The 18,954-nt window shown below is 40.4% G+C and overlaps 2 protein-coding genes and 1 long non-coding RNA gene across 3 annotated transcripts; 2 read left to right on the top strand and 1 right to left on the bottom strand.

Moving 5' to 3' along the window:
- Nucleotides 1–2,428: 2,428 nt before the first annotated feature.
- opn7d (opsin 7, group member d) lies at nt 2,429–4,339 on the top strand (the record flags this gene model as incomplete). Its single annotated transcript, XM_084553201.1, has 4 exons — nt 2,429–2,988; nt 3,102–3,229; nt 3,324–3,658; nt 3,875–4,339. Exons 1-4 carry the CDS (start codon nt 2,612–2,614, stop codon nt 4,337–4,339), a joined length of 1,305 nt encoding a protein of 434 aa, XP_084409327.1. The 5' UTR covers nt 2,429–2,611.
- A 3,089-nt stretch (nt 4,340–7,428) lies between these two features.
- On the bottom strand, nt 7,429–11,922 carry LOC311493961. The gene is made up of 3 exons (XR_014699258.1): nt 11,714–11,922; nt 8,435–8,498; nt 7,429–7,548 (listed from the first exon to the last, which is right to left on the bottom strand). It is a non-coding gene; the product is annotated as an uncharacterized lncRNA (long non-coding RNA).
- Nucleotides 11,923–12,536: 614 nt separating this feature from the next.
- Nucleotides 12,537–18,750, top strand: rad21l1 (RAD21 cohesin complex component like 1; the record flags this gene model as incomplete). Its single annotated transcript, XM_084552847.1, has 13 exons — nt 12,537–12,683; nt 12,784–12,913; nt 14,113–14,212; nt 14,469–14,572; nt 14,803–14,910; nt 15,405–15,506; nt 15,671–15,775; nt 15,918–16,147; nt 16,298–16,379; nt 17,179–17,315; nt 17,411–17,521; nt 17,768–17,842; nt 18,075–18,750. The coding sequence occupies 13 exons, from the start codon at nt 12,537–12,539 to the stop codon at nt 18,258–18,260; spliced, it is 1,617 nt and encodes a 538-aa protein (XP_084408973.1). The 3' UTR covers nt 18,261–18,750.
- Between the last annotated feature and the right edge of the window lie 204 nt (nt 18,751–18,954).

Below are 18,954 nucleotides of genomic sequence, written 5' to 3'. Positions count from 1 at the left end.
AGTCTGTGTTAATCAATCCTAACAGAAAACTTGAAGCGCCACTGTTAGCTAGGGCTTAGGAAGCTAGGAAGAGCTCCAAACTGTTGTACCGAGCGACAGTTTATGACTGCAGACGATGTATGCAATGTATTGAAATTGTTCAAATGTAATGAAGCCTCCATTTCTCTTCTCTTGCACTGGTTCACTAATTTGAACAGCCAATCAGAGTGATCTCTCTCACCAACTCAACCAGACGTCGATTCAACGTGAGAAGTCACAAAAAGGGGTCGCACTAGTGCCACCCGTGCAAGGCACACCTCCCAAACTAGGGCCACAGACGCGTAGCAACGGCAAACATCCGACCGTCAGCTTGGTGTGCCCTAACACGTCCACAACCAGGGAGAGGGTTCCGCTCTAAAGACTCGCTCAACAGTTACGTCACATCATCCACAGAATCCATCAGGTACCGTCTGATGACCTCTGGGGGAAAAAGAAAAAAGGCAGACGTTGTAGCCGGCGGATGTCCAGATGTCTGAGATGAGAGTTCCTGTTCCGTGAGCCTGTCATCGTTCATAGTCTGAGTAATGGCCTTGTTTTTATATAGTGCTTTTCTACCTTTTGGTACTCAAAGCGCTTTACAGTCACAGACACATCTACCCATTCGCTCACACAAGCACTCACATATTCACACACCAGTGCCACCCACTGAACGACGACTATGGTCAGACAGTTTACCCAGTTTAAAACAAGCACAGTGACTTTGATTAATGGCTTTGCCTGACAAATGTGTGTAACTTCTCTGCATTGCGCCTTTTTTGCCCTCCAACATTTACCTCCATGCAACCAAAGCCCACTATACATACATACACTAATACTACTCAGACTACAAAAAGGAAGCAGAAAGCCTCTGGCAATAAAAAGTCTTGACTCTTGCCCACAGATTTTGTAGAATGTCACATAAAATATATCCAGTGTCTGTATTCTTATTAAGAGGCAATTCAACATGTTCCTTTGTTAAATTAAACAGTACTGAATTGACTCAACATTTACTCAGTAAAAACAAATACTTTTTTTTTTTTTTTACAAGGCCAACACTAGCCACTCAGGCTTGGTGGAGGTGCTGGAGCTTGAAGACCAGCACACTTGAGAGAGAAGCATCTGTTGACTCCGATCTGAGCAATAGGTTTAAATCTTTCAGGCGTGACAGTTTCTGTCCAAGAGCTTGCATGAGATAAAACAAACACGAGGATTTTTCTCGCCCAGGTTGACACCTACAGGATGGTTATCACACAGGAAACATCCTCCCACAGTCTATGTTGTCTTTTGGCATAACGTAACTATAGTCATGACAGAAATAATATGGCTGAAAGGAGGAATCTAAGTCAATACAATTTAAATTGCGCCTTTATATTGGCTGATGTTTGTTCTTTACAGTAATTAATTTAAAAATGCAAATATTTGAATGCTGATCTGTGACTCTTAGAGGTTGGACTCTTAACAAATCTGATAAGAAATTAGTTTTAGTGGTGACAGAAGCCATCAATCACACAACAATGGAGTACTTGGATCCGAGTGGCACTAAAATTGGCCATAACTCTGCTGAATCTCCGCCACTCAGACTGAGTGGAGATTTCGTCATCGACTGGTGTGCTGACTTGCATAGTAATGAAACCTTATTCTTCATCCAGTGTGATTGCCCTGAGAGTCAGTGTTGCCTCTGTATCATCTCTGGTAGCCCTCCGAGAACTACTCCACATTCATCCCTGGTCGTCCTCCCTGGCTTCAATTTTATTTTTCATTCTTCTGTCGGAGCAATGTGGCGCTCTGAATAGCAATCATCGTCTTGTTTGCAAATAGCAGGACAAAAGGATACAGATTTCCCTGAATACGAGTCTGGCTCATAACAAGGAACATAAGTGCCTCTGACACGCTTCAGCTGGTGCAGAGAAGACAATGTATTAGGTTAATTTATTAGCTCTTTGAAATGCTTGAGCAACTGTCAGCTCAATGATCACACTCTTGACTCTACTCATTATGTAACTGGATTGCACTGCCATCACGTGTAGACTGGGAGACCAAAACTACAATTTCCAAAGCTTCTTTCCTGCATATGTGAGCACGTCTCGTCTCAAACATAACTGTTTTGTTCTCTGGCTCTCAATCTCTCATGCTCCAATTGTAAATCCCGAAAGGCATAGTCTTTCTAATTCTTTCCATCTGTCAATCCTGCTTTGTGTATGTGAATTTAATATGAAAGGTTTTCATCTTTTAGAGAGGATTATATTTTGAAAAATACAAAAAAGAAAGCTTTTTCATTTATTTCTACATCTGGTCCTGTAGGCAGAAGCTACTGTGCAACAAACATTGCAGGAAAGCACAACATACTCTACAGACAATAGCAGAAGAAACAGAGTAGAAACCCATAGGACCCAAAGGACCCCACTAACAACATTCTGTTGCCAGACAACACAGGACACCCTCAGAAGACCCATGTCCATTCTCTGATGAGTCACATCTGTTTGGGAGGCACAAGGGAGATCTACACATTATTAGGAAGGGGGTCATAATGTTCTGCATGATCGGTGTAGCTGTAATTGAACACTTTTTCAACAATGCATTTGCTCCGTTCTAGATGGGAAATGCTTCAGACACGTCTGCTGTGTTTGTCTCCACCATCTCCAAGGAACACGACATCTTCATGGGTTCAGTCTACAGTGTATTTTGTGAGTCCTTGCAACAAAGCAATCTTTGCTGTGTTGATCTTTTGCCGACTTCACGCATCTCTAGCCAGGCTCAACCTTTTTCTCTTTTTCTTTTTTATTTATTTACTTGTTTTTTTTGCACAGGCATACTGTCCCTCATAGGAAACAGCATTCTGCTACTTGTTGCCTATCACAAGCGATCAACCTTGAAACCAGCAGAGTTCTTCATCATTAATCTCTCTATCAGTGACCTTGGGATGACACTCTCTCTATTTCCACTGGCAATACCATCATCTTTTTCACACAGGTATCACATATGTCCCTTTAATCTAGCTGTTGATATCTCAGGATTAAATTATTTATGAATTATAATCATTCGATGCAGGCCTACATATCCCTTTGCTCCTCTTCTCTGTGCAGGTGGCTGTTTGGAGAAATCACGTGCCAGCTCTATGCTATGTGTGGAGTGCTGTTTGGTCTGTGCAGCTTGACAAACCTAACAGCCCTCTCCTTAGTGTGCTGCCTTAAAGTCTGCACCCCCAACCATGGTGAGAGGATGATAATCATCATGTCAACAGCATCACAAAGATGAACAGAAAAAAATATTACCATACTGTATTTCTCTATCCCCTCTCTAATCAGGTAACAAGTTCTCCTCCTCACATGCCCGCCTCCTGGTGGCTGGAGTTTGGTGTTACGCGTCCGTGTTTGCAGTGGGACCCTTGGCACGATGGGGACGTTACAGTTCCGAACCTTACGGCACAGCGTGCTGCATTGACTGGCATGCGCCCAACCACGAGCTTTCAGCTTTGTCTTACATTATCTGCCTTTTTGTCTTTTGCTACGCGCTGCCCTGCACCGTCATCTTCCTCTCCTACACGTTCATTCTGCTGACAGTGCGGGGATCACGTCAGGCCGTCCAACAGCATGTGTCACCGCAGACCAAGACCACCAATGCACACGCTCTCATTGTCAAGGTCAGAGCGTATGAGTGCCGCTTCAGCATCACTGAATTCAAGTTTTGCTGCTGACGGGATTTTTGAGTAAAATATGAAATATATTATTCAAAGGCTTTGATGATGATTTAGCAATTATAAATGATTTGTCTGAACACCACTTGTTGACAGTAATATGAAACTAATCTGCCTGTCTTGTTTTTGCTGTATGAATGTGTGAATGCTTCTTCTCCACAGCTGTCAATAGCAGTATGTATTGGCTTCCTGGGTGCCTGGAGTCCCTATGCTGCTGTGGCCATGTGGGCTGCGTTTGGAGATGCCACACAAGTTCCTCCTACTCTGTTTGCCTTGGCCGCCATGTTTGCCAAGTCTTCCACCATCTACAACCCCATGGTCTACCTGCTGTGTAAGCCCAACTTCCGCGAGTGTTTATACAGAGACACGTCTATGTTCCGACAGATGATCTACAGGGGAAGTCCGCAGTCAGAGCCGAAAGAGCGTTTAGGATCCACCTCGCAGCGGAACAAGGACTTGAGTAACTCCACTCGTTTCTCAAATGGACAGCAGGAGAGCTACGGGGCATGTCTGCCCTGCACTGAGAATGCAACGCCCCAAAGGACTGCCTGCGTACTGAGTGGATCAACCTACACGGAGGTGACAGTCAGCCAGCTCTCAGCCAAACCACAGGCGAATTCCCTCTAGTGCTACAACCTTCCTTTCATGAAGCAAACAAGATAGGACACGTGCTCAAAAAGACAGAGACAACAACAAAAGGCCTGCACAAGTTAGAATGAGCCAAGACTTTACAGTCTGACAACCACACACACCTGCAAGGACAACTTGAAATACTTAATAATGAAATACTCTTTTATTGTGAAATGAAATTTCAACTTGTCGGTTCCTGTTTTATTTTATTGTACAGAAATTCAACTGCATTCTGAAGGAGCATAAAATGAGACAGGAAAACCGCTGCAGGCCTCAAGGTTAATGAGGAACGTGAGGAATGCATACCTATGTGCGCACCACACAGAGGTGGATAAAACTAAATTAATTAATCACAAAAGATCTAGTTTCTGTAAAGAATTGGGGTTTCATCACACAAAGGACATGTGCAACTTTTGCATGTATGTACGTAAAGCGATTCTTAACCCTACATGTTGAAGTATTCACTCCCTGTAGGCTTAAATGTCTGCTGATATTTTGTCCTTGTCACCACTGGAACTCTTTGTAATAGAGACACGAAATCAAACTGACAGCTGATGATTTCTGGTAAGAGTAAAACAACCAACTTTTAGCAGACACTTAATGCCCACAGGGGCTGAGTATTTGATACCAAACACACAGAATTGAGCAGAATACCAATCTAATGAAGAGGCTCTACTGTGCCAAATAGTCTGCAGTCGTTGTCCTTCTGTACACAGCTGGACAAGATGGTAAGCCACTCATTTTTGAGAGACATGGTTTTTTACCCCCCTGTCACTTTGGCCCCTATCTCCTACAGACCCCTTCAATTCAAACCTTGAGTTCAGCTTAATTAGAGCTGTGTAAATTAGTACTACGAATGATGCACTCTCCAGAGACTACCCAGTACTTACCTTCATGAGTGACACCTGTAATTTAAGACCATGTCACAAGACGAGGAACCAGAGGAAGTTCACAGTATTTCATTATATTGTCCAAGTCAAAAGAAAATAGCCGACAGTAACAGCTTAAGGGCCTTGCTTACAAAAAAGGATTTTTTTGATTCACGCTTTAAATGTTTGTAACTGATCTTTTAGGTTTGTCTTGCACCTGCACTTTATTTCCCTCTGAATAATGTGCATTTAGAGTGAGTATCGATTTAAATCTAATTAAAATAAATGACTCATTGGATTTAAAAATCGGTCATGTCTGACCCTGCATGTTTGTATCAAGATTAGTTTTTTTCCCAAAAAAAAAAAAAAAAAAGTGTTTAATTCTGATTTCTCTTTTTCATGTGGTGCTGTGCTGTAAGGAATTGTGTGCATATAAAGAAAATCATTCTGTATGTATTTAGAATAAAAAAGCCATTCTTGTGCAGCCTTATTTATTAAAGGCATTATTTGTTTTTGCCCTTATTTTTCTTGGAACGGTGAGTTGCATTGTCTGCCAAAAAGCCAGCGCTCAGGATGATTAAAGTCCCTTCATTTAATCTTTTTAAACTTGAAATAAATCCTACAAATATAAATACTGTAAAATGAAACAGTAAATGAACATCACCTGAATTGTACCCCAACAGAATATAGTGAGGGAAGTTTTAACAGTGTTGTGGATTACGTTTCATTTCCTGCAAACAGAAGCCAATATTTTAAATCGCTGAAGATTTTAATTATCTATGATGAGGTGCTGCTTTGGAAACTATTCATTAACTTCAGAGCACACCAGGTTCAAATCCACAGGCAATCCAATTTTCTACAAAGGAGTGTATTGACGTTATAAGAGGCACCTTAGTGTGGTCTCTGTTTAAAATTCCTCTGTTGGTGTGCACCACTTTTGAACAAATACAGAATGAATGTTTGGAGACAAAAGTAAATTTCGCTTTGATTAACAAATTTACAGAGCTGCTGGGCTAAATTATTAAAAAAAAAAAAAAAAGATCAATTCCTCTAAATGTTTGACAAATCTGTTGTCATTCACTAAAAGAACAATATCCAGGCATGCAAACTGGTCAGGGGTCAAAAAGGTGAGAAGAGTGTGAAGAGGGAAATGGCCACGAACACCCCCCCCCCCCCCCCCCCCCCCCCCTCCTTGGTAAACAGAGATTTACAAAGACAACAGACTACAAATTCACTAATTTTTACCAAAAAAAAAACTTTTGAAACTGTTTTTCCTCGGGCCTGAAGGGCATATTTCACTGCCGGGCCTTTATTTTACTCAAGCACATCGCGGTCCAGGCCTTTATTGGAAGGAGGCCAGAATTAGAGGCAGGCCTTAATTTCTATTTGAGCAAAACGAACTACGAGTAGAATGAATAAAAACAAGATTTTGTGTCTATTTGAACCTATAAAATACTAGGTTCATTTATTGAAAACGTACCGTTACCATAACATGGTATGCATACAGAATATTAACAACAAATGAGCGGCGCGACGCGGTCGGAGCGCACTGAGGACAGTGAGTCCGCTGCCGGTCGGCAGTCGCGCCGGGAGCGAGTGGGACCCGTCCCTCCCCGCACGGAGAGAGGGCGCAGTGAGCACTGATTCCACGACCCCAGGGACCCCAAGTGAGATGCGGGGGGTCGCTGTAAAGCTCGCGGCCGGAGCCGACGAGCCACCTTCGCCCCGAGCACTTCCAGGTCGACCCAGAGCCGGTCGCGGCGCACCGCCACGGAGGAAATGCGCCCGGCGGGGGCCGGCCGACGCCGGGGAGAGGTCCCGCTGAGGGGATCCTCCCACACCGTGCCGCCGAAACCCTGACCCGCCGAGATGACCGGCCTTTATTTACCTCCGCTGACAGCGAGACCGGCAAATGTTGGAGACCCGGCCGCTAATGGAATACAGGCCAATATTAGAGGATTTACGGTATATAGAACATTATATTATTATATTATTAAAATATATTAAAATAAAAGTCAACGAGTAGGCTACCCCCCCCCCCCCCCCCCCCCCCCCCCCAAATATTTTCTCCTCGGATTTGCACGAATCACATAAGTCACCCAATTTGGATTGAAAACGGCGAATTTCGCCGAAAGGTGAGGAGTTTGCATGCCTGAATATCTATTTAATGAGATGTTTAAACGCATATTTTAAAAAAAACTACCAACTTATCCTACTGTAATACTTTTATTGTACTGCAGCTTTATATCTTTGCTTTGATTTTTCTAGAGAGCATCTCTGAGCACACTGACCACAAATCATAATGACAGCAAAGCACCAGCTGAGGCGTTACCAGCCCTGTGGAGATGATGAAAAATCACATTTAAAAAAAAGACATATTTGAAGAATCTTTCAATTACAAAACACTAAACATGTTTCCCTAAATGGAGTAACTACAGAAGTGATCTACTTCTATCAGAGCTGGAATAAAATGAAAACAGTAACTCAACAAGAAGGAAAAGCAGCAAACTTGCATGAAGGATCCACTTGGATGCAAACTAATTTATTTTACCCCAGTTAAAAAAAAAAGCCTGGAGGATAAGCTTTTGACTGGCAAACCATAACAGGGAAGCAGTGAGATACATCCCGAGAAGGAATTAAAAGAAAATGCCACATAATTTTGAGAGAGACTTGCAGAACAATCACAGCAGCTGGGTATTTTTGAAACTTTTAAACTGACTCTGAAAACAATGGTTAATCTTTTTGATTATTGTGAAGATTAAACATGAGACTCTTTAATTTTTTCAGTTGCGTAAACTGCTTTTCTGGAGATGGGTGAGGGTTCTCAGTAAATATGATTATATTACTGACATAGTTACAGCCAAATAATACAAAAGCTGCAGAGTTTACAGATTCTTATCCTCATGTGGTTTCCTTCTTTATAGTAACATTTTCCAGCACCAACTCTCCTCTCCTCATTTTCCCTAAAACTGTCTCTTTCTTAAAATTCAGACTTGCTACACCAACTGTTCTTGCTCGGCCACACTACCCCAGGCACCCAGTTAACACGAAACACAAATTCATTTGGGCATCTCGGCCAGAGACCTCTGCCTTAAAAGTGACTGGAGGAAAGTTTTTGTTGTGTACACTGAATGTGTGTGGGAGAAAGAAAGAGATAAGGGAAGACAGACAGAGGAAGAAGAGATTAAGTGATTGTCTCTGGGTTTAGGCTTCTTCACCTCACCTCTGGTCTGCGATATCCACAGTCAAGTGTGGTAGGTTCATCTTGAGGTCAGGCCTGCAACCTCCTGTATAAATCAAAATAAAGCTAGTTATCAAATGACTCACACCCAATACTGAACTCATCTGAACAGAACGTAGTTGTTTCGTCTGCTGTATATCTTTGTATATTAGCTCTGGATCAGGTAACTCCAAAGTTGATTAATCCAACTAGGCTTTTAAATCAGTGATCTCCTAAAATCTTTACAAAACTCCACTTTCAAAATCTTAGCACAGAAGACTTTTTTTTACTGGATTATATAATTGGAAAATGTTGGTCAGACAAAAAAAAAAAAATTTGAAGATGAATTCTAATATAACAGTCTTGCACAAAATCCCCCTCCATGACTGTTATAATGTTCAGTTTATGTTGAAACATCACAGGAAAAGGTGGTAATTCAACTGTATGATCACCTTGGAGGATGTAGTTTGTGGTGCAGTTAAACTGGAATGAATGAAACTGAAAACTGTTTCTGTTATTTAGTCAAGCCCACTGACTAAAATAGGATTGTCAAAATAATAGAAACATGCGTCAGTACAACACAGTACAATTCAATAATACTACAAACCACTGCAACCAAAATGAAATCAACTGCTCTCAGTTATTTTGCTGAATACCATAATCTTGATGATGCTAAACTTTTGTATAGAACTGTTATATAAGTGTCCCATTTAGAAACACTGGCGTGGTGCTTTACATCACTAACATCAACAGTATCATAGTGTGCCGTTTCCTTGTATTATTGCATACGATGCATGTTATTTCCTGTATGTTTACACGCTTAAAGAAAAATTAAACATCTGAGAGGTGAAGGACAAGCAAAAAAAGATATTTGAAAAACTGAGAGAAAATCTAACTCGGACTGTTATATTTCTGCTGACATGTAAAAAGAAGTGATCTACTTCTATCAGAGCTGGAATAAAATGAAAACAGTAACTCAGCAGGTAACAGCAATAAGAGGTGAAACTTAAATCCAATACAACATCTCACAGGTTGATCCTTCCTAGTACCCTGATGCCCTCTAGTGCATACAAACAGAAAAACATGTGGAACAATTATCAACCTTGACTTAATCTGAAGGATATTTAGACTGATTTGTTTTAAAGAAAAAAAAAAAAGAAAAAATCCACTATGCTGGCACTAAAATCTGTTTTCTGATTAACTATGTTAAGGTGTGGCCACATTATCATACAGTAAAGCTTACCTGCATTCAACCCCAGATATCTTACATTTCTGATGAAGGAAAATAAAGTAGTATTGATGTGATCAATCAAACAATAAAGAGTTGTGAATATGTATGCTGAAATCTGAATTTCTCAACACAAAAGCACAAAGTCTCTGTCTCTGTTGGCCAAACCAGCACATCCACCTATCAAAGGCAACATCACTTTAATTTGTGGGCATGTGGACATCACCCATAACAAACATCCCCTACTTTCATTTCACCTTCTGGGGTGGAACTACACTCATCATCACTGGGTGTTCCTCAAACCTGTATGAATAAAGCCTCATCAATCAAGACAGTTAAAGTGTATTGTGTTCTCTGCTCTCATTTTTCACTTTGCCTTCTGCATATGCATCATTCCTAATAAGATTTCAGCAGAGGAGGCAGGGAAGAGAGAGGAGCTGAGGGAACAGGCATTTAACAAAATAAGACATCCTTCCATCAGAGGCACCGTGTTAAAGTGACGTCGATTAAATATGCACTGTGGCACAACTGCACCAAAAGTGTTCATGGCAACTGATATATTCACTTATAACTCAATTCACCACAGTGGTATAGTATTCCAGCTACAGTCAGTACAGGAAATGATACACCTGTGTATGTTCATTCACAAAGCAGCTCCTCCAGTAAGCCTCTCTCCTCTTGCTCCAATTTCCTCAACATGTATTAAAGGAACTGAGACATCGTTTAAGGCGGCATGCTGACATTAATTTCTGAGTCAGAGACAGGAGGATGGAGGAAAGAGGAAATGAGGTGGAACAAAAAAGAAAAATTAGAAAAGCCCTATGTGTGACAGCACCAGAATGAATGTCTACTGCTGCATCCACGACTCCACCAGTTCATTATGGCATTAAAATTAAATTAACTGAGATGAAAAAAAGAGCTGATGAAAAAAAATATTCAGAACATGAACTACAAACGACATGCCAGCTGACCAGTTAGATGTATCTGCTATTGACTGATTCAAAACTTGTCAGTATTTCTAGTGGCAATCACAAAATTAGCATTTCAGAAACTATATCTTCCTTTTTCACAAGATAGCAGCTGTCAGAAAATGAGAAATCTGCTCAAATATTAGCTCAGGAGCGCAATATGCTGTAACATTCCCAAAGGTTGAGAAATATCTTACTTCTGCATTTTTATCTGAACAGCAGTGACTCTTATCTACAGGTCTGGATTAGCTAAGACCCTTTGGGAGGAGGAAAATAATGTTTAAATCAAAGCTATGCACTCGGTTGAAGTACAGCTGGTAATAATTAAATAGCCCACTGGTGCTTGAAACCACTGAAGAAGGCTGAGCAGATTGCACTTTATTTCTTTTGAGGCTTCCAACACTTCAGTTATTTATTAAGAAAAGAATTTTAGCAACACATTTTCCTTCTTTTGAAATGCTGTACAACGAATATGAATGCTGGTGTAATGAATGAGAAATATCTAAATTTGATCCAGTAAAGTTTATTTTTTCCTCAACATTATTTGTTTGACAAAGTGTTGAATTATTCCCTATTAATATTAGAAATATTATTACCAAGATTCTTTTGTTACATTTCCAGATATTGCTTAGCCTACAATTTTCAAATGAAACCGGAAGTGTAGCTCGACTTCCCTTTGTTGGCCTTCTGATTGGTTGCTGACCCACCAACCAGAGAGCTCCTACCATGGTGACCGTTGTTAACGTACTTCCGGTTAGAGAAATAAATCGAGCGGTAAACTCTTTTTGGAAAGTAAAATTAAATTGGCAGTGAACGCGGGAGGGTAAACGGTTCTTAAACTTTTTCATTTGCACAATATCCAGAACACGTTCCTGAAGTGGTTTTCATTTCTTTCCTCAAACCAAAAATAAACACACCTGTCGGTAAAAAGCCTAAATATATTCGACGAGTGTATCCAAAGCGACAGATAAGTTAATTTCACATCTCCATATTTAACAATGCATGATTAGCACTGTAGTACCTGTGCAAGTCGCACATATTCATTGCTACAACTCCATACCAGATTATTGTTTTGCTACTACTCACCCAGTAAGTACATAAACAGGCCACCACTTCTATGGACATCATGTAGCTTTAGCATTTTAGATGCAGCTGTGAATGTCACGTCCGCGTGGTACAGGCAAAACATTTTGTGAGCGAGCTTTGCCCTGAACGCGCGTCCACCGCTGTTTTCTGGAGGGAGAACATGTTCTGGTCTGTGGTCTGGCCTAGGAAATTTTGACACAAAACCCGGATCACGGACGGGTCGTCAGTTTTTATACAGGATAATGACGCACTAACAGCACAAACTGTGGATTAAAACATAAACATTTCGATGGAAAAGTAGGGAAAACCGCCAAATAGGGAATCAATCTCGATTTTGTTTATTTTAAAATATTTACAAAATATTATTATAAATAGTTATTGATATTCATAGATTTTCTCACATCGGTGTCTAAGTAAAATTGTTCAACATGTTTGTAATCTGTTTTGTTAGTTTATTTAGCGGAAGACGTTGCTAGGTTACGTTGCTCGCGGTGATGTGCACGTTCCGAATGTCAAAACGCGGCACTTTCAAAGTTAAGGTAGGCCGTTCTGTCGGTGTTAGGCCTATACCATATACGAGTATAAATAAATAAAATAGCAGTTTATGTTTTTATCTAAATTATGAACGGTATTGAATGTTTTGCCGCTATAATGGATAAGTCTGAAAAGCTATTCTGCTGGCGCCTCGTAGCTACGTAGACACCTCCTTGCTAATACTGTTAGCTAACCTTAGCTGATGCTGACCCTAGAGGCTTAGTTAGCAATAACATTACACTTGTTAAATATTGATATGTTCTTCACAGATACCATCTAAGTAACCAAAATGATGTTCTACACGCAACTGTTCACGTCAAAGCGTGGGGCTCTAGCCAAAATATGGCTAGCAGCCCACTGGGAGAGAAAGCTCACCAAAGCCCATGTATTTGAATGCAATTTGGAAACAACCATCAGAGATATAATTTCCCCAAAGGTAACCCTTTGCAAAATGCATGTCTAAAGCCCCATATTGTGTGATAACTTACAGCTAAAGTGGGAGTACACTTTGAGATGTGATTATGTGATCCTTGTAGATGAAAATTGGTTTGCGGACATCTGGTCATCTGCTCCTTGGTGTGGTGAGAATCTACTCCAGAAAAGCAAAGTATCTCCTGGCAGACTGCAGTGAAGCCCTGCTTAAAATTAAAATGGCATTCAGGCCAGGTAACACACGCTGTTTGTTTTATTCCATGTCAACAATTATGTAAATAGCAGTGACACATAAAGACAGATAACAATATCAATGTAAAATATTAAATACTTAATAAGAATAAGAAAAACCTTAATTGTCCCACAAATAAAGCTCCCACAGAGCTGCAATTTGTTTATGATGGTGAAGCCTCTCAGTCATCTTGATATTTCCCAAAAAATTAGTTGACACCAGGGGAGCTGGACTTGTTGGGTTTCTATTATGATCCCAGATCCAAACCGATTCCTCCAATCACAGGTAAGACGCTGGTCATTAACAGACCCTAGTCATGCAATTTTCAGGTGGGCAACACCCACAGATGTTCCTGTTAAAATCCCCACTGTCCACCAGCCTTTTCAAACTGAAGCTACTTGAATGAGTGGCAAAATATCTTCAAGAAACTCTACAAGTCCAGTTACTCTTATTGCAATTTGTTTTTTTGGATTTAGATTATAACATTGTTGCTTAAACAAATTAGGCTGAAACCTGTGCAGTGAAAAAGCTGATGACCATTTAATGCAGCAGAAACATGGCATGCTGCACAATCTGATAACAATGAGACGATGATTCTGCAGACTACTACTGCTTAAATATATATGTGCACCTTTGCTTGTTTATTGGGTTTACTATACTAGGACTCATGCAGTCTAACAATTCTGCAAACCAACCAAACAAATCATATCTTAATGAAGGTCTTAATCTTCATTACTGCTGAAGAGAGTATTTGAATTGTTTAGATTTTACGGATGGACATGCATATTATTTTGTCCACCCTTTTCCAATTAATGGGGCAAAGTAAGTAACCGACTGACAGTAACACTTCTGTGTATTTTAAAAACCAGAACACAAACTCGTGTATCCTCCAAACAGAAGATGAGGTTGACTTGAGTAGTTTTGGCTTCCCAATAAACTGGCAACTGAATATAAGGGTTAATACTTCAATTGACTGATGACAGTAGCCACCAGGGGGTGACATAGACAAATGCTTATTTTAGGAGGTCAAGGCAAGAATGTTATACACTCACACTAAACTGTCCTATAGGTATTTATATTTCTTTACTTATTCAAAGAAATACTTCCTCAGTTAAATCAGTGCCTTCCGTTTGTGTATTTTCTACTTATTAATACAGTACATGTAAGCATTATTTTCACTGTTTCTCTCTCAACACACCAGGTCAGACAGATTTGCCAGTGGAGGGGCTCGAGGCCACAATTAAAGCAATTACCTTGACAGAAGATTTTGCTGACTTTGATACCCAGCTGCCACACCCCAGGTACATTTATACTGTGGTTTACTTTGACATATATCACTTCCACTTGGCAATTTAAAAAAAACTAATGACTAGCTTAAAAAGGAAATCATCATGCAACTCAAATGCTATTAACTGGAAACATAACATGTTTTCTGTTGTGAATGCAACATTACTCATGTTCCAGACTTTACTGACGTCATTGGTTAGGAATTCTTGATATCATCTTGATAAATGAGCATTCTGTAAATGTCCGCACTATGTTGTGTTCGGATACCAGTGGCATAGATGCCGCGGACCACTTTTCACTGAATCAGAGTCGGTCAGAAGAAATCACTCTGAAGGAGGATTTTGGAAATGGCTTTCTGAACTCTATAGACATCGGTAAGAAATAGACTGTTTTCATAAGGTAAAGCATTTTAATATATTATTGTTATTCAGCTTTAAATTGTTTTTGTATCAAGTTGTTCTACCCCAAAGACTACTTGAGTAATATTTGCTGAAATTACCTTTCTTTAGTAAAACACAAGTATTGCCAACCTTTTACATATGGCGGTTTACAGTGCTGACTTCTCATTTTCTTTTCCCCCTCCTTTTGTTTCTTCTGATGGTAGGAGAAGAGTCCCAGGACCACCAAAATGAAGTGCTGGATATGAACTTCCAGAGCTTGACTCAATATGGAGACACATTTGGAGATGAGGGTCAAGGCTTCGACCTATTTGGTATTCACATATGAAATGTTTAGGATTAGTTTTAGTCCTGAAATGCACCTTGAACTGAAAAAGGAAATTAATATTTGGGTTACTAACTTGCTTTACTGGAAGTATCTCATCAAACTGTTATGTTATAACAGTGAACATCATCTTGAAATGGACTGCGCTTTGCTTGAAATGAAAAATCATAAAATCTTATCAAATATACCCATCTACTTGCCGTTTCCAGTTTCCAGTCTAGATCTTCCACACTTGACACTTGTACATTTCCATTAAGAAACTTTATTTAAGTCTCCTAAGGGATCAGTAGATTCTGACATTTGTTGACACGTATATGCCTTTAGACTTATTTCAAGTTATCTTGGATTTGATGTCAGCTGGTCATTAATCATTTGGAAAAAGTCCCTGTAGGATGTACGCCATTAAAGCTAAACTGTTGCTTCCTTTTGCCAGACATGAAATTAATTGTTTTTTTTTATTATTCTATTCTATTGATTATGTAGATTTTTTTACAAACACCAGTGATCCTGCCGAGGCAAATGACTTCAGCCCAGAGGAGCCGCACAACGAAAATCTAGAGAACTCTACACTAAATGATCAACAAGGTGATAATTCATCATCATAAATATTTTGCCTACTTCCCGTTTTCATTCGTGCAGTTGCTAAATAGTGATTAGTTATGATATGCATCACCAGCGAATTGTATTATTTACAAAGGAAGTACATTTGCATTCAGAAATGTTTTTAAACTAGTCTCCCTGTTTTCCAGTTGCTCATAGAAGAGATCCCATGGAGGTGGCGACCCCAACACTGAATGAGACCACCCTGCTCGCTAATGAGGAGGCCTTTGCTCTTGAACCTGTGGCCATCACTCGTACGCTTAAACATTGTTGCTTCAACTCCTAAACATTTTTCTATTTTATAAATCTGAACATTTCTATGCAAGGAGAAAAACGGTAGAATTTTGATACAGGAAAAGTACCCTCCCCTCATGACCTCTTGTTATTCCTTCCCAGCAAACTCTGAGAGAAAGAAAGGGAAGAGGAAACGCAAGTTGGTGGTGGACCATGCCAAAGAGCTGAGCAACGAAGCCATTAGAGAGCAGCTGTCTGACTTTTCAGACCTGCTTGCTCATCTGGACATGGCCCCTCCGACCGTTGAGCTGATGCAGTGGAAGGAGAGAGGAAGTGCAGACAAACTCTTTGCACAGCCATGTTCCACTAGGATGGCCCCACAGATAGAGGAGGTAAAACTCTGCTACACTTCCAACAGTATTATTCGAACATCAGCATTTTTTTGGTAACTGCTACTGTGTATTAATAACTAAAAAACTGGTATCAGCGAATAATGAATTTAAATGACTGCTGTAACTTCGAATTACATTTTGCCTCTCCAGCTCTTTGTCAAAAGTGTCTTCCAAGTGAAATATCACAGTGTGTGTGAGGAGGTGGAGGAGATGCGGCAGGATGGACAAGATGGTAAGTTTTAACTTATTATGATTAGTATGAACTATAATCTTTAACATATCACTTTGTTTGGCCTCTTACACTGTACCCATCTGGGTTCACTCAACACTCCGAGCCCCCTTCTAGCGTGATGAATTAGGTGGTAGGAACCTGAGGTAAACGTTTGGGGGAATTCTGCATTGTCGCCTCAATTTTGTTACCTCAAAGTTCAGATTAGTTCAACTTAGTACCTGCCCAGTTTCTCATAAGCACAACAAATCACTGCTGGTCTCTTTCTTCGTGAACGTCACTTTAGAGCAAGTGAACAATATTATGCTAATTCACATTATGGATCATGTAAACCAAGAAAAACTACATGTATACTTACACTCGCCTTTAAAAGTCAACCTGTCTGTCCCTGCTCCTGCCATTTCACATCTGAAACTGTTGGTAACATCAACATGCATCAATTCAACGACACCATTGGCTTGACGTTTCTTGGTTCAGCTGTTATGAAGTGTGACCATCAACGAGGAGTGTGTAGAGGTGGTTCAGAGCTGGAGTCTCTGACATCAGTAGCAGATGCAAGGACCTTGAACAAAATCCAGACCATTATGAATAATGTCCGACACCAAAGTCAGACAGAGAAGCTCGCTCAGTCACAGGCTGCTGCCTCTGTCCTGCTTCACGGACAGATTGAGGAGGTCGTTTGTCCCTCAGGCCATACGACTCTACAACGCCTCCCTGTGAGGAAACAACTGGACTGTGGTCACTGTTGATACTACTGTATATTTTGTACACAGCATTTACATCTCTTGTCATTACGATGTAGTTCAGAGAGACCTAAGTGCCCTCACCACCGACGTCAGTGTCGTAGATTCATCAATGGATCCTGAAAGAACACACAACACTGAGCTGACGGTTCTTGATCACCTGAACCAACATGAGAATTACTCACATCTGACTCAAGTAAGCATTAGCCCGCAAGTGAACAGAGCGTACGATAAATAATGGGCCTCACCTGTTCTGTTTTTAGTTTATAATCTGTGCTGTGTGTCTGTCAGGATGAAAACAGGTCAGAGTTCACTCATCCAGAACTTCCCTCAGAGGACTCCATGTTTGTCCATCCGTCTTACTTGGAGCAGGACACTCAGTCAACGTCCCTTCACACTCAGGTGCCCGTCAACACACAAGGTTACAAATACAAACAGCGCAGGAAACTGTCCTCTGTCGGGGTCCACTTTTTGCTGACTTCAGCTTTTGGAATTTAAGTGAACTTATATGGATGATTGTCTGTGAAAATAGCTGGTACAGTGGGGGAGCTCCAGTCCATCAGCGCTTGACAGATGGCAGGTGTTCATTTACTGTGTTGCCTTGGCGATGAGCCCGGCATTACTGACTGATACTTTTCTAACCTGCAGTCTCTGCTGGACAGCCAGGACTTGGAGGAGAGGAGGATAACGAGGCGAGCACAGAAGCTTCTGAACGCTCTAAAAGTAAGCCTCTAAAAATAAATGTTCACATATTACCACCTTACTCATAAATGGTATTAATTCACATCAATGCCTGCGTGTTCAGGACACGTGACTGTTTTCCATGTTAGAAAGCATCTTAGCTTTATTTAATACAGAGGGGCAGATACAAATCTGAAGTCCCAGTGGACAGGGATTTAAACATGATGAGGCAGGATTACAGTTGGTGGGCAATTAAATTCTCTTGTGTGTGCAGCAGAGACAGAGTGACGGTGACCCTACCTTCAGCCTGGAGGCGCTCTGTGAAGGAACAAATCGTTCGCAGGCTGCAACCACTTTCTTCTGTCTGCTGGTCCTGAAAAAACAAGAAGCCCTCAACCTGCACCAGAGCGCTCCCTTTGAGGACATCTTGGCCACACCTGGACCCAAGTTCTACAATTAGTTTAACAGGAATCACCTGGAGTCCTGGTTCTGCTGGTCCTGCCTCGTGTCTGTGTTACTGTGTCAGGGTAAAGCTAGTTAGACTCTAGTAGGTTTCTGAGCTAAGTGATAAAACAACATTCAAAAAAAATACACTTGTTTGTGTCTAAACAGTTTTTTTTATCTGCACAAACATTTAAATTTATTTATTCATTGTAAATTTATATTGACATCTTCTAAAGCCGTGCAGCACTTCACCTTCCTGTAAGTTCGGTTAGAGTTTAACACCAGTTTTGTTGTGCTGAAGAAAAGTAAATTGACCAGAAGCAAATGTTGCTAAGTTCTGCTTCAGAGTACAAGTATTATTAAGATGTTTGCCAGCTGTTCTTTATTATTCAACAGTTCCTTTAAAACCCATTATTAAACAGCCTCCTGTTTCAGTGTGTAAGCAATACAACTTAATATTTAGTCTATTTGTACACATTTTAATCTCAAAACTTAATTAATCAATAGAAAACTGAGTAGCTTCACCACAGCAAACCGGGGGGTAATATACTCCTGAGGCTATATTATATATTTATTTCCAGTTTTTTTGTTATCTACAAGCATCTTCCATTAGCAAAAAGAAAAATATTAAAAAAAAAAACAACAACAACAGTATTCTTCTTTTAAACACAGGACTGTATAAAATGGTTCATGAAATAAATATTGGGTTA

Source organism: Chelon labrosus (genome assembly GCF_963514085.1).
Source record: "Chelon labrosus genome assembly, chromosome: 10".
Classification (NCBI taxonomy): domain Eukaryota; kingdom Metazoa; phylum Chordata; class Actinopteri; order Mugiliformes; family Mugilidae; genus Chelon; species Chelon labrosus.
The sequence above is the reverse complement of the archived record's forward strand: the minus strand, read 5'-3'. Positions and strand labels throughout refer to the sequence as shown.